The 16230-nt window shown below is 45.2% G+C and overlaps 1 protein-coding gene across 1 annotated transcript; it reads left to right on the plus strand.

Moving 5' to 3' along the window:
* Positions 1 to 492: 492 nt before the first annotated feature.
* LOC123170708 (dymeclin-like) lies at positions 493 to 3368 on the plus strand. The gene is made up of 9 exons (XM_044588503.1): positions 493 to 520; positions 860 to 940; positions 1029 to 1113; positions 1595 to 1697; positions 2211 to 2466; positions 2505 to 2640; positions 2729 to 2816; positions 3048 to 3111; positions 3244 to 3368. Exons 1-9 carry the CDS (start codon positions 493 to 495, stop codon positions 3366 to 3368), a joined length of 966 nt encoding a protein of 321 aa, XP_044444438.1.
* Positions 3369 to 16230: the final 12862 nt, after the last annotated feature.

Below are 16230 nucleotides of genomic sequence, written 5' to 3' on the forward strand. Positions count from 1 at the left end.
TATAGTGGAGGGGTGGGAGGGCAGCCGCACCTCTTCCCTGGCGCAGCCCTCCCTCCTCATACACCTCCTCCTTCTCCTCCGTAGTGCTTAGCGAAGCCCTGCCGGAGAACCACGAGCTCCATTGCCACCATGCCGTCGTGCTGCTGGAGTTCTCCCTCAGCTTCTCCTCTCCCCTTGCTGGATCAAGAAAGAGGAGACGTCCCCGGGCTGTACGTGTGTTGAACGCGGAGGCGCCGTCCGTTCGGCGCTAGATCGGATCTTCCGCGATTTGAATCGCCGCGAGTACGACTCCATCAACCGCGTTCTTGTAACGCTTCCGCTTAGCGATCTTCAAGGGTATGAAGATGCACTTCCTCTCTCTCGTTGCTAGCATCTCCTAGATTGGTCTTGGTGACACGTAGGAAAATTTTAAATTATTGCTACGTTCCCCAACAATTGTGACTACTTTATTATATGCCAAAATTCAGGGCCTGGTTGTTTGATTGACTAACCATGCCACCCTTTGCCACACCACAAGTCGGTAAGTTTTGACTGAATGTGAGGTGGCAAGGCACAACTGTGGCACCAACCAAAATACCCACATAAGCAATTGTTGCGTGCCTAGGATTAGGCATTGCAGGCTTTGGCTGGGAACAGAACCCCTTAATCACATGTTTGGTTCAGAGCCACACTTGTAACAATATTCCTTTCCTGCAACACGGGTCTGACAAGTTTACCTTAGCCTGTCAATGTGTGGCACCCATTTTGATCGTCCCAAGTTTAGCAAAGTGTGGCACCCATTTTGATCGCCTAACCTTAGTCATGTTTGGCATAAATAAGTGTGGCAAATGCTGGTAACCTTAGTATACTAACCAACCAGGCCCTACCAATGTCAAGGATGCACCAGCTTTTCATGAGAACCCTTATTGTAAGGCGCTAAACAATGCTAAGGATATTCAATGTAAGATGCACCTGGAATATAGAGAAATTGTGGCACTGATATACTCATATGTATCACTAAACAGTTGCAGAAATGAATTATGCTGCAGTTGATTGTGCTGATGTTGAGGGAAATGCTAAAAATGGACCTGTTGTCAGGCTGTCTTTTGCATCGCTGTTTGATGCTCTTGGCACGTAAGTAATACATCATCATGCTAATTCAGTGATATGCTCGTACTTTATTTATTAGATTTGTACAATTTCACAAAATATTTCTGGGGCCGAAAACAATGAGATTATTTCCTTTTTCTTAACAAATGAAAATGTAGCAATTATTCCGGTCTAATATCAAATTTGATGGATAAAAACAACACTGCACTCAGCGATGATTTTGGTGATCTATAGATTATGAATAACACTGAACAGTTAATGCTGCATTGCAAAATGGAGTCATGTAGCAGGGTTTGATGGTAGTAATGAGACTGCTGTTAGTAATTCGAAACTAATGTTTTAGAATTATATATTTTGACATCTTCTGTGGGCCCATTATCTAGGACCTATCATTATTTATTCAAGATCGAGGATCATGTATGTTCATCTTGTTTCAGGATGTAAGTTACTATGTACCAAAAGACCTTTGTGGTGTGTAATTCATTTTTTTCCACTATCCATACAGATGCTTAAAAGATGAGAGCTCAGTTTTGTTGCTCTATTCTCTGGTCCATGGGAACTGCGATTTTCAGGAGTATGTTCTGGTTCGAACAGACTTGGATAGTTTGGTATGTTTTCTTGTAACTACTTTTACAACCCTTCTTGTTGGAGCATTGGAGCATGTGGGCATTTAATAGTCGAACAAAATATGCTTTGAGTTAATAAGACAGTTGCATTTAAATTATTTTCCCCTTTTAGTGAGAGAATATATCAGTGGTTAATATGTTTTTCATTAGTAAGAGCTGCATCAGGACTTATTTTTTCTATACTTCCATGAATTGGCATATTCTATCTGTTGGTGAAACACATAGTAAATCAGTGACTCTATCTCAGTCAACATGAAACATTATTAGGAGTAATATCTAAAGTAATGATCCAACACATACTTTACATGCAAGGTAGCCTTTGATTACATATATTAGCAAATACTCCCTCTGTAAACTAATATAAGAGCGTTTAGATTACTAAAGTAGTGATCTAAACGCTCTTATATTAGTTTACGGAGGGAGTACCATTTATCGACTGCCTGAGTTGTTTCTCCCCAATATTGTGAGTTATTATAGTTTTGATTTTGTCGACAGCTTATGCCTATCTTTGAAATGCTCTACGATGCATCAAGGAAGACTTCCAATCAGATCTACATGCTGTTGATAACTCTCCTGATACTCAGTCAAGATTCAACCTTCAATGCTAGTGTGCACAAATTGGTAAGAAAATTAACTAGGTTTAGTTTATTTAATGAATTCTTTCATGATGCATGTCACACTTGCCTACGTGGAAGTTTCCATTTGCAAGGAGGACTTCTGATCATACCTCAGTACAAGTTTCCTTTTGCACGTGAAACTACTTCTGGTTCGTAACTGTCTAATGGCAAGCTTATCTATACTTGCAGGATGTCTACCTTCACACAAACTGTCTTGTAATTCTAGCAATCATGGGACCTCATGCGCATAGGCTGAGTGCATATGCATCTCGAAGGCTGGTTAGCCTCTTCGACATGCTTCCTCGCAAGTTGGTAGCTTAATCTCTCTCTGTTTTATTATCACTTTTCACACTTAATTATAGTTAACTTGTCCATTTGCTATGTTCCATTCTCCAGGTACGCCAAATTAGCTGAGTTAAAAAATGACAATGCTCTCAAAGTTATGTCTGATCAAATAGAAGCAGACATCACTTCAGATGATATGGTACTCCCTCCGGTCCTTTTTAGTCCGCATATAAGATTTGTCTGAAGTCAAACTTCATAAAGTTTGACCATATTTATATGAAAAATATCAACACCTACAATTTCTCAATTAGTGAAGTTAAAATAATTCTGGAGGTATTCCTTAATGTCGTGTACCATCTAAATATGCAAGTATAAACTCAATTCTGTATAGTCATGACCTTCACATTTCTGATTTATTCATTTTATGCAGTTTAGTTCTCATAATTCCTTTCTCTCCTCTCGAGTGGGCCTTGGGCTAGCGGTTCAGGGATCAGGTATCCCTTCTGCTTTCTCATTGATCCCAAATTGTTAAAATGATGATTCATTTTGAGTACGTAGAAAGTTGGAAGCTCATATTATTTGGCACTAGGTTATCCGGTGCATTAAGAACTTATCATTATGTGCAGATGCTTGGCATTCGAAGTGTGAAGAATATGGTTTCGCTGAAGGTGTTAGTACAAAGGCTCCTGCAACAAGTGATGCAAATGCAAGCACCAATGAAGATGACACGAAAACAGTATCTTCGGTATAACCCACCTTTTACATGTATTCGGTATTTTTTTAGGATTATCCAATATTTTTTTAGGATTATCCGACATTGTCAAATAGGATTATTCGATAAGTCTAGCCCAAATACACAAATAGTCCACTTTTTAGAATCACATATAAATATAATATAACTAATTCCTTATTAGCATCTTACATGCACGTACAAGCACAGCCAATAAACTTAAGAACAGCGTGCTGTACTACTTAGTAGTTAACCTAGCTATTATTTAAACCAATTTTATTGTAGATTAGAGAACAACATAATTATATAAATCTGTGATGTAACCTAATAATCCCATTAAGAACACGTACTGTACTAAAACATGCACGTACAAGAACCGGCGGTCATGCTTGTTGCAGCTTGTAAGCTAGTAATCCCATTATAAGCAGTAATTAAAAACTGCTTGGTTACTTATATACGTATTGTTCTTCTCTGTATAGATCACATGTAGAAATATATTATGAAAAATATCTACATCAATATTTTTTTGTCTGTTTCTGGTCCGAATCCGCTCCGAATCCGTAATTTGATATAGTCCGCATTCAAATCCGCATCCGATCATTATTCGCTCTGATCCGAATTCGACAAAAAAAATTATGGTAAGGATATGGTAAAAGCATTATCCAATCCGATCCGTTTACATCCCTAAGTCTACCCTACAATTTTTTAAGCTGGCCAAGGTTTTGCTTAATCATGTAGGCAAGAAAAAAATGAACTAGCATAGGCAAATGGACAAAATTTGACAACCACACAAATAAGGGCCAAAGTTTATGTTAGAGCTTGGTTACAACCAAGGATACTTCTATGTTCTGGGTTGATTTTTGTATTGCAGTTTTGGTGTGATTATTTTTCTAGTATCTGAGTTTATCATGTATGTTCTTCACAGAATCTTTCATCATCAAAAACGGAAAGCACTCAGTTATCAAGTGGCACTGATGTATCACCTGGGAAACAAAAAAAACTAATGATTCATAAGGTATGGTTCTTCATCTGAATGATATGATCTTTTTAGTTTTTTATATAATTTTGGGCCAATTCTATTCCCACCTCTAATTTCTGCCGGTCTCATCTTTACCCCTAAATAAAAAGAGTGCTCAGCTATACCCCTCTTTCGTCTAGTGTCCTAGAGCGCTTAGCTATGCCCCTCTTTCGTGTAGTGTCCTTATGAAAATACCCCTCCATGCTGTTTCTGTCTGGTCAAAGGCTTTTGACCATCCACGGAACGTTTTCTGGACATTTTTACCCCTTGCTAAAGAAAATAAAAGAAAACTGAAACAAAAGAAGAAAAAGGCAGAGAGTAGGCAGCCCATGTAGCAGCCCAGCCCAACAAGGGGCCGTCTTCAACCCCTCGCCAGAGGACTCTGCCTTGCGAGCGTGCGTGCGTCGCGGCCACCTCCCTGCGACTTCCCCAGCCAGCGTGACAAGCCTAGGAGATGAGCACAAACCACAGACCACTCCCTTCTCTCTCAGCTCACTCTCCCCCTTCCTCTCACTCGATCTCTAGCCCGGCAGAGAGAAGCCAGTGCGCAGCCGTTGCCGCCGCCCCGCGCCCGCGTAGCCATCGTTGTCGTTCTGCCTATCCATCATGTCCAATAAAACCGCCACACCACGAGGAGCTTCTAGGACTACGTATGCATCCAGAGCTTCATCGCTCGATTTGTCATGTGCAGAGCCTCCCCAGCCTCGCAAATTGCACCGGAAGGTTTGCTTTGAGCTCGTGATTCTTTCCCCTCTCCCCTCCTCGATTTCGACACAGAGCTATGATCCCCACAATGGCCGAGCTCTGTCGTCGCCTTCCATGCCGCGCGCCAGCGTTGCAGCTCGTGCTCGTCGGCTCTGACCCCGTCGATGTGCTCCTGGCATCTCTAGGAAGCGTTGCCGCTGTCGCGCCCGAGCAGCCACCCCCCCCCCCCCCCCCCCCCCCCGGGGCCTGCTACGTGGAGTTCGTCGTGTGGTTTGGTTGCCGGCGATGACCTCCCACTACAACAACAACAACAAAGCCTTTAGTCCCAAACAAGTTGGGGTAGACTAGAGGTGGAACCCATAAGATCTCGCGACCAACTCATGGCTCTGGAACATAGATAGCAAGTTTTCATGCGCCCTTGTTCATAGCTAGTTCTTTGGTGATACTCCAATCCTTGTCTCTCTTAACGGACTCCTCCAATGTCAAATTCGGTCTACCCCGACCACTCTTGACATTCTCCGCACGCTTTAGCCGTCCGCTATGCATTGATGCTCCTGGAGGCCTACGCTGAATATACCCAAACCATCTCAGACGCTGTTGGACAAGCTTCTCTTCAATTGGTGCTACCCAACTCTATCTCGTATATCATCGATCATTCCGGACTCGATCCTTCCTCGTGTGGCCACACATTCATCTCAACGTACGCATCTCCGCCGCACCTAACTGTTGAACATGTCGCCTTTTAGTTGGCCAAAACTCAGTGCCATACAACATTGCGGGTCGAACCGCCGTCCTGTAGAACTTGCCTTTCAGCTTTTGTGGCACTCTTGTCACGGAGAATGCCAGAAGCTTGGCGCCACTTCATCCATTCGACATTGATTCGATGGTTCACACCTAGTAGTACTGAAACTGGCACATCATGTACTCGGTTTTAGTTCTACTAAGCCTAAACCCTTCCGATTCCAAGGTTTGTCTCCATAACGCTAACTTTCTATTTACCCCAGTCCGACTATCGTCAACTAGCATCACATCATCCGCAAACAGCATACACCATGAGATATCCCCTGTATATCCCTTGTGACCTCATCCATCACCAAGGCAAAAAGATAAGGGCTTAAAGCTGACCCCTGATGCAGTCCTATCTTAGTTGGGAAGTCATCAGTGCCAACATCACTTGTTCGAACACTTGTCTAAGCATTATCGTACATGTCCTTGATGAGGGTAATGTATTTTGTTGGGACTTTGTGTTTCTCCAAGGCCCACCACATGACATTCCGCGATATCTTATCATAGGCCTTCTTCATGTCGATAAACACCATATGCAAGTCATTCTTTTGCTCCCGTATCTCTTCATAAGTTGTTGTACCAAGAAGATGGCTTCCGTGGTCGACCACCTAGGAATGAAACCAAACTGATTTTTGGTCACGCTTGTCAATCTTCTTAAGCGGTGCTCAATGACTCTCTCCCATAGCTTCATTGTATGGCTCATCAACTTAATTCCACGATAATTTGTACAACTGTGAACATCCCCTTTTTCTTGAAGATTGGTACTAATATACTCTGTCTCCATTCTTCTGGCATCTTGTTTGCCCGAAAAAAGAGGTTGAAAACCTTAGTCAGCCATACTATCGCTATGTCCCCGAGGCCTTTCCACACCTCAATGGGGATAAAATCAGGGCCCATCGCCTTGCCTCCTTTCATCCTTTTTAAAGTCTCCTTGACCGCAGACTCCAGGATTCGCCGCACAATATGCGTGCTGGTCTCATCAAAGGAGTCGTCCAGTTGAATGGTAAAACTCTCATTCTTCCCATTGAACAGCTTGTCGAAGTACTCCCGCCATCTATGCTTGCACTAGTAGGAAAAGGGGCTTTTACCCCGGTTCATAAGGGCCTTTAGTCCCGGTTCTGGAACCGAGACTAAAGGGTCGTTACTAATGCCCTAGCCCTTTAGTCCCGGTTCTTACACGAACCGGGACTAAAGGCCGTCCACGTGGCCGGTGCGGGGAGCCCAGGCAGGAGGGCCTTTGGTCCCGGTTGGTGCCACCAACCGGGACCAATAGGCAGGGCCTTTTGTCCCGGTTGGTGTCACCAACCGGGACCAATAGGCATCCACGCGTCAGCAGCTGGCAGGAGCTGAGGTTTTTGTTTTTTTGAAAGGGGGTGGTTTAGGGGTTTTGGGGGGTTAATTTAGGTGTTTCATATATTGTGTTAGCTAGCTAATTAATAGAGAGAAGTGTCCTCTCTTATCTCCGTGCTTGGTCGACGCTACGTACTATATACGTATGGAGAGGAGTAGACACGCTAGCTAGTAATCAAATGAAGGAAACAGAAGATCGTCATGAACATATGCATACAGAGAGAAGTGATATCGACCACCTCTCCTTCTCCGAGATATTGGTCGAACAACAAGTTCTCGTATATCTATCCGACACTACCGGCTACATATATACAATAATTATCTCTTACAATACAATCTCCTAATTAAATTGTAGGAACACAGGGTCCACATAGTATTCTCCGTTTTCAGCGATCACGTGGTCAAGGAAGAATGCCGCCAATTCCTCTTGAATTCCTCGCATACGATCTGGTGCTAGGAGTTCATCCCGCTTCCGAAACATCTAATTTGAAGAAGGGGGTCAATACATATATATATATGAATAAATGAAACTCAACACAAATGATGGTAATAAAATAAAATTGTGAATATTATTGCTTACGCACTTCATATTGTTCTTCAGTGTAGCCCCGCTCACAGGTCGTGTAGCGGATGGACTCGCAAACGTAGTATCCACAGTAATTATTCCCGGGTTCCTGCCACAACCACTTTACAAGAAATAGAGGTCAATCAAACTGATAAGCAAGCATGCTAAATGGTATTGATGAAACTAGCGCTTGAATCACTAGGAGATGCGCGGAACATGCTACTATAGTACTTACTTTCGGGTGATTAAATTGCAGCTTCTTCGGCAGTCCCGGAGCTTTTGAGGTGAATTTTCTCCAAACCCTGCCAGACAAAGAAAACAATTACTTGATATCAGGAAATGAACAAAGTTGCTGATATGGTGGATAATGATCGATTTAACTTACTTCTCGAGCATTTGAGTCATGTTCGCATAGTCCTGGGGATCTTTTCGTCTCGAGTCTAAGACGGTTACTACTCCCTGCTCAAGCTTAATCTCTAGGAGAATATAGTGGAAGCTGCGCATGCATGCATAAGTCATCAATTACATTACCATAACCTGGACTAATAAGGGAAACCGAATATGCACAAGACAGTAACACTCACTTGAAGTTGTAAGGAAAGAGTATTATATCTTTGTTTTGATTTAATACCAACGATTGTAGCAAGTTGGCCTCGGCTTCTTTGGGATGTTTTTCAACCGTATATGCATCTATGAGATTTGTGTTAATGAACCCAATATCACCGATTTGTCTTTTCTTCAATTCGGCGATCTTCAATCTGCATAATATAGTGAGGATAAGTATAAATACATGCAATGAAAGAGCTGACCTATATAGAGAGACTTAATGACAGAAGTAGTACTACTTACAGACAGTAGCAAGTGATCGTTGTTTTATCGAGGGCCTTTTGATTGTAAAACTGGAAGAAATCCTCAAATGGAACATTCAGCAGATCAATTCCAACGAGGTCATGCTCCGGTTTAACTCTCAGCGTCAAAGTATCCATCCCATCAGACTCTCTGCAGGTTTTCATGTACCAATCATGTAGTCTTCGCATCATCGTGCTTAGAGATCTTTCATCTTTGACGAGAGGCTTCCCGTAATGGTATTTGTGTTCGTCCACCTCCATGATTTCATAATGTACATCGTCGGGCAGGTAATCTCCAAGATTGCTATAACCGGGCACCATACTCGGATCATTAGCGACGATGTCTTTTGACACCTTGAGCGGGGGGCACGATTGGTTCGCTTGTTCGCCGAGCTGGGCAATTTTTTTCCCAGCTCGTCGTTCTTTTAACCTTTTATCACTGACAGTACTTCCCGACCGCTCCGCTTCGGCATATGTCTTTGCAAGAATGCGCTCATAGTTGCCTCTCGGCGGAGACTTTGGTGGTTTTGTCAGGGCAGCCAGAGTGCGCTTTGCTTTCACCGGATCTACCTTCTCCTCCGGAGGTGGATGTTTCTTTGCTTTCACCCCTTCAAAGAAGTTCTTCACTTCGGCTCGCACGATCTTCGCGTTCTCCTCCTCGGTCCTCTCGTATGGTAACTTCTCTGGAGTCTTCAGAGAAGGACCGAATCTGTATTGCCTCCCGCCTCTGGCAGCTGTACTGCTAGACGCCGGCAGAGCAGACGGAGCGGCTGCGGCTGTCTTCTTTCCTTGCTTACGAGGCGGAGGAGAAGGACTACGACGCGCCGGAGCAGCCGCAGCGGCGGCGGGTCTCTTCCGCCCTTGCTGACGAGGCGGAGAAGGAGGAGGCTGGCTGCTCTGGCGCGCCGGCGCTGGCGGAGAAGGAGGCGGAGTGCCGCCACGCGCCGGAGAAGGAGGCTGAGTGCCCTGATCACTCGCCGGAGGAGGAGGCGGAGGAGGAGGCGGAGTGCCCTTACTCGCCGGAGCCGTCCAGTTCGGAAGCTTGATGAGCTCCTTCCGCCATAGGCATGGAGTCTTCAGAGCAGAACCCAGCCGAGTCTCCCCTTCACCGGTAGGGTGGTCAAGCTGGAGCTCCTCAAATCCCTCCGTTATTTCATCCACCATCACCCTAGCATATCCTTCTGGAATCGGCCGGCAGTGGTAGGTTGCGCCGGGTTCAGGAGGTAAAACAGAGCCAACAGCCGCCTTGACTTTGAAGTTCTGCCATTCCGCCATAAGGTGGCAATGTTGAGACTCCGTGATAGCATCCACGGGGTAGCTAGCAGGAGCCGCATGCTCCAGCTGAAGCAGCTCGGTGGAAGCCACGCTGCTTCTCCGCTGAGATGGCGGTGTAGCTTCGGGGGCAGTTTCGGCATCTCGATTGCCGTCTCGTTCCTCTAGCGCTTGAACCCTTTCGTGCAGCTTCTGAATTTGGATCTGCTCCACTTTTTTCCTCCTCTCCTGGCTTTTGTAACCGCCCGCGTCCGGAAAACCAGCCTTCCACGGAACGGAGCCTGGCGTGCCTCGTGTCCGTCCAGGGTGCTCAGGATTCCCGAGGGCCATTGTGAGCTCGTCGTTCTCTCTGTCTGGAACGAACGTCCCTTCCTGCGCTCTATCGATATATTGCTGAATCTTCTTGACTGGTATTCTCAAAAGCTCGTTCGTCCAAACGCACCTCCCTGATACAGGGTCCAAGGTTCCGCCAGCCCCGAAGAACCAAGTCCGGCAACGGTCTGTCCAGTTCATTGTCTGTGGTTCGATCCCTTTTTCAAGCAGATCATTCTCAGCCTTGGCCCACTTAGGTCGGGCTTTGAGGTAGCCACCTGACCCCGTGCGATGGTGAAGCTTCTTCTTCGCAGCATTCTTCTTGTTTGTCGCTGACATCTTCTTACTCTTTTCCGATGTCTTGTGGGCCACAAATGCGGGCCAGTGATCTCTGATCTTCTCATACCGGCCGATGAATTCTGGTGTCTCTTCTTTGTCGACAAACGTTTTCAGCTCATTCTTCCACCTCCTGAATAGGTCTGCCATCTTCTTAAGAGCATGAGACTTGATTAATTGCTCTATAACTGGCTTCTCCGGATCCTCCTCTGGCGGTAGGGTGAAATTTGCCTTCAGCTCAGTCCAAAGATCATCTTTCTGCATATCATTGACATAAGACACCTCAGGGTCTTCCTTCTTAGGCTTATACCATTGGTGGATGCTGATCGGGATCTTGTCCCTAACTAGAACCCCGCACTGAGCAGCAAATGCATCCTTTGTCCGGAGGGGTTCAATCGGTTGGCCGTCGCGCGCGATTGCTGTGATCTCAAACCTTTCATCCGAGCGCAACTTTCTCTTCGGGCCTCGTCTCTTTACCGAAGTTGTGCTCGATCCGGAGGGCTAGAAAAAAGAAGAAAGACGAGTGTTAATTAATATGTGTACATACCAAAACAATGAATGCATCAATTAGCTAGTCAGCACAGGCTTAACTAATATATTTACCTGGCCGGACTCTGTTCGGTCACCGGAGCCGTCACCACGGGCTCCTTCTTGCACCAGCATTGGGTCACCGGAGCCATCATAATCATGTCTTTCCTCCTCCACTCTTCGATCACCGTAGCCTGCTTCTTCACCCTGTTCTTCCAGACCATCATTGTCGTTAAGATACGACAAGATATCACCTCCGGCTAAGATTATGTCCCCCAACACCTCTTCTGCTTGCTCATCTCGTCCGTGCTCCATTGTTTCTGCAAATATTACAACATGGCAATTATTACACAAACATGACAGCAGGTGGATATATTAGTGCAAACGTAGACCTAGCTTATTCCGGGTTTGGGGTGGCCTAGGCAACGCTTCAAGGGTAGGGGCGCGGCGGGAGGGGGTAGGAGACCGACATCGTTTTTTTCTAGGGTTTGGGTGTCCTCGAGAGTTTTGGTCGAGCGAGAGGGCCGGGGGGTGCTCCCGTGGTATAAGTTATCACGGTCGAGAGGGGGTATAAATATCGACCGTCCATCATGTCGAAGTTATCTGGGAGGGAGTTATATATATCGACAACGACGACATACATACATGGGAAAATAATGTTATCGGGGAGGGGGTATATCGACCCCCCCCACGTGTTGAAGTTATCGGGAGGGGGTTATATCGACAACGACGACATACGTACATGGGAAAATAATATTATCGGCGGGGAGGGGGTATATCGACCCCCCCTCGTGTTGAAGTTATCGGGAGAGGGGTATATCGACGACGACAGACCCGATAAAACATAAGAAAACGAAGAAGAAATAAAAAGAGGAGAAGAAGAAAAGGAATAGAGGAGAAGATCGAAGAAAAAAAGAAGAAAAAAAGAGGAGAAGAAGAAAGGAATAGAGGAGAGAAGAAGAAAAAATAGAATTTTTTCTATTTTTCTTCTTCTCTTCTATTCCTTTCTTCTTCTCCTCTTCTTTTTCTTCTTTTTTCCTCTTCTTATTTATTTCTCCTCTTCTTCCTCTCCTCTTCTTCTCCTTTCTTCCTCTTCTTATTTTCTTTTTTCCTATCCTTTTTTTTCTTCTTCTTCCTTTTCTTCCTAGCTAGATATATAAAACTTTTCTAAAAATGTAACTTTTGCATATATATAAAACTTTTTCTTCTTCTTCCTTTTTTTCCTAAATATATAAAACTTTTCTAAAAATGAAACTAACCTAAAATGGACTAAATCAGAGAACATATATAGATAAAACTTTTCTAAAAATCTATGTTTTGCATACATGAACATATATATACACAGAGAACATACATACATATATACATTTTTATAAAAATGCAAAAAACAAAAAATCTGAAAAGAGGACATATAATCAGATATACACACATACATATACTCACACATATACATATAATCTGGAAAAAAAACATCATATATATGTGAAAAAAATAGGGAGGCAGGGGGCGGCGCCGGCCTGACCAAAGGAGAGGTGCGGCGTGGTCGGGGCAGGGGCAGAAGGCAAGGCGCGCGTCGGGGTAGAGGGCGGCGATGGCGGCGTGGTCGGGGCAGGGGCCACGGGGGCGTGGTCGATCAGGGCAGGGCGAGGCAGAGGCACGGCGAGGGCCCGCGGCGTGGTCGGGCAGCTGGGGCGACGACGGCGTGGTCGGGGCAGGGGCGCGCGGCGTGGTCGGGGCGGGCCGATGGCGGCGTGGTCGGGGCAGGGGCGGCTGCGTCGACGAGGCAGAGGGCGTCGACGGGGCGAGCTCGGGCGGGCAACTGCAGAGATGAATCTGAAAAACGCCAAGTGTTTTCTTATATACTCAGAGCATTGGTCCCGGTTCGTGGCACCAACCGGGACCAATGCCCCCCTTTAGTCCCGGTTGGTGCCACCAACCGGGACCAAAGGCCTCTTTTCAGCAGCGCAAAGGGCGGGAAGCGGCGGCCTTTGGTCCCGGTTGGTGGCACCAACCGGGACTAAAGGGGGGCATTGGTCCCGGTTGGTGCCACCAACCGGGACCAAAGGCCCCCTTTAGTCCCGGTTGGTGCCACCAACCGGGACCAAAGGCCTCTTGCTGCCCGCGTCGCGGCCAAAAGTTTAGTCCCACCTCGCTAGTTGAGAGGGGCTCGGAGTGGTTTATAAGCCCCGCTGCGGCTGCTGTCTCGAACTCCTCTGTATAGCAGGCTTCTGGGCCTAACTTTGGCGCGCTGCCCGTTGAGCCCTCTAGCCCTTCTGGGCCTGTATTTGCAAACCCGAGGGTTGGAGGGCCCAGCGGGCAGCGCCCCAACAATTTTTTTGTTGTCCGCATCGCGGCCAAAAGTTTAGTCCCACCTCGCTAGCCGAGGGGCGCCCGCACCAGTTTAAATGCCGCGGCGCGGCTGCTGTTTCGAACTCCTCTCTATAGCAGGCTTCTGGGCCTAACTTTGGCGCGCTGCCCGTTTAGCCTCCTAGCCCTTCTGGGCCTGTATTTGCAAACCTGAGGGTTGGAAGGCTAAGCGGGCAGCGCCCCAACAATTTTTTTGCTGTATTTAGTTTTTTGTTTTCTTTTTTGCTTTATTTATTTTGTTTTGTTTCTACTTACAACAAAAAAACTTATTTATTTTATTTTATTTTGTTTCTAATTAATTATTTATTTTACTTTATGATAATTCTTTTTGCTATTAAAGTTTCTATCAAAAAAAGTTCTTTATGAATTTTTTTTGCTGTATTTATTTTTTTGTTTTCTTTTTTGCTTTATTTATTTTGTTTTGTTTCTACTTACAACAAAAAAATTATTTATTTTATTTTATTTTGTTTCTAATTACTTATTTATTTTACTTTATAATAATTCTTTTTGCTATTAAAGTTTCTATCAAAAAAAGTTCTTTATGAAAATTCTTTTTGCTTTTAATGATTTTGAACAGAAAATACTTCGATAATTTTAGTTGCATCAATTTTATATGATTTTAGTTTCAATAATAATAGAGGTTTCTTATAATGTTTTGAACAGAAAATACTTTGTTAATTTTAGTTTCATAAATTTTATTAAAGTTTATTTTATTTTGTCGGAACACAAGAAGTCCGGAGTTGTAATAAGTTATTAAAAATAAAAAAGAGGCGCAATGCTCGTTGATTTGCTTCAAGCCTTTCGGAATAGTGTAGACTGCACTGCACATAGCTCCATGCAGTCTACCTTATTCCTCAAGGCTTGAAGCTAAGCAACGTGAGCATTGCGCCTCTTCTTCATCGTCTCTGCACTCAGGGCTTATAAACCGCTCGTAGTGCCTCTCAGCTAGCGAGGTGGGACTAAAAAACTGCTTAGTAAGAAACTCTAGTACCGGTTCGTGCCACGAACCGGTACTAAAGGTGCTCGTGGGGCCACAGCCTCATTAGTACCGGTTCGTGGCACCAACAGGGACCAAAGGGTGGAATTGGTCCCGGTTCGTGCCACCAACCGGGACCAATGGCCTTGCACAGCGGCGTGGTGGTGAGTTTAGTCCCACCTCGCTAGCTGAGAGAGAGCCGCACCTGTTTATAAGGTGCGGTGCGCCTGAGCTGTCGAGCTCCTCTCTAAAGCAGGCTTACGGGCCTAACCTCTCTGTACATGCCTGTGGGCCTACTGGGCCTTCTGCGGGCCTGAATCCTGGCCCATGGATGGGTTTCTAATCGTATTCAGGCCGTGGTGGCCCAGTAGGTGGCATAATTTTTAATTTTTGGCCTGTTATTTTTCATGCATTTACTAATTATTTTGAGCTATAAGACCCTAAAATTGAAAAGCATTTCAAATGAACTCTGAGAAGGTTGAAAGTTGGCATGGTATCATCATTTCATCCACATAGCATGTGCAAGAAAGTTGAGAGGGTTACGGCAAAAACTAGATGCACTTCTTGTACAAAACGGACAATGGTATCATACTCGTCTATTACAAAGTTGGCATGGTATCATCATAATAGTTGCGGGAGAAAGTCTTCACTTTTTCTTCGCTTGTGTCATTTGCTTATTGCGCCGTAACCATGGATAATCTTCATCGTTTATCAGGATGCTTGGGTCAGCCTTGACTTTGAAGGGAGGAATTTCATGAAACTTTTCATAATCTTCAGACATGTCTGTCTTGCCCTCCACTCCCACAATGTCCCTTTTTCCTGAAAGAACTATGTGGCGCTTTGGCTCATCGTATGATGTATTCGCTTCCTTATCTTTTCTTTTCCTCGGTCTGGTAGACATGTCCTTCACATAGATAACCTGTGCCACATCATTGGCTAGGACGAACGGTTCGTCAGTGTACCCAAGATTGTTCAGATCCACTGTTGTCATTCCGTACTGTGGGTCTACCTGTACCCCGCCTCCTGACAGATTGACCCATTTGCACTTAAACAAAGGGACCTTAAAATCATGTCCGTAGTCAAGTTCCCATATGTCCATTATGTAACCATAATATGTGTCCTTTCCCCTCTCGGTTGCTGCATCAAAGCGGACACCGCTGTTTTGGTTGGTGCTCTTTTGATCTTGGGCGATCGTGTAAAATGTATTCCCATTTATCTCGTATCCTTTGTAAGTCAATACAGTCGAAGATGGTCCCCTGGACAACGAGTACAACTCATCACAAACAGTGGTGTCACCTCTGAGACGTGTTTCCAACCAACTGCTGAAAGTCCTGATGTGTTCACATGTAATCCAGTCGTCACACTGCTCCGGGTGTTTGGAGCGCAGACTGTTCTTGTGTTCATCGACATACGGGGTCACCAAGGTAGAGTTCTGTAGAACTGTGTAGTGTGCTTGAGACCAAGAATATCCGTCCCTGCATATTATTGAGTCCCCCCTCCAAGCGTGCCTTTTCCAGTCAGTCTCCCCTCATACCGCGATTTAGGGAGACCTATCTTCTTAAGGCCAGGAATGAAGTCAACACAAAACCCAATGACATCCTCTGTTTGATGGCCCATGGAGATGCTTCCTTCTGGCCTAGCGCGGTTACGGACATATTTCTTTAGGACTCCCATGAACCTCTCAAAGGGGAACATATTGTGTAGAAATACGGGCCCCAGAATGACAATCTCGTCGACTAGATGAACTAGGACGTGCGTCATGATATTGAAGAAGGATGGTGGGAACACCAGCTCGAAACTGACAAGACATTGCGCCACAT

This window comes from Triticum aestivum, chromosome 7D, assembly GCF_018294505.1.
Source record: "Triticum aestivum cultivar Chinese Spring chromosome 7D, IWGSC CS RefSeq v2.1, whole genome shotgun sequence".
Lineage (NCBI taxonomy): Eukaryota > Viridiplantae > Streptophyta > Magnoliopsida > Poales > Poaceae > Triticum > Triticum aestivum.

Coding starts and splice junctions, on each gene's coding strand:
- LOC123170708 (XM_044588503.1), top strand. CDS start 493: ATGCCACCCTTTGCCACACCACAAGTCG. Junction 1,698..2,210: donor GAACAGACTTGGATAGTTTG/GTATGTTTTCTT, acceptor TTTTGTCGACAG/CTTATGCCTATCTTTGAAAT. Junction 2,641..2,728: donor TTCGACATGCTTCCTCGCAA/GTTGGTAGCTTA, acceptor TCCATTCTCCAG/GTACGCCAAATTAGCTGAGT.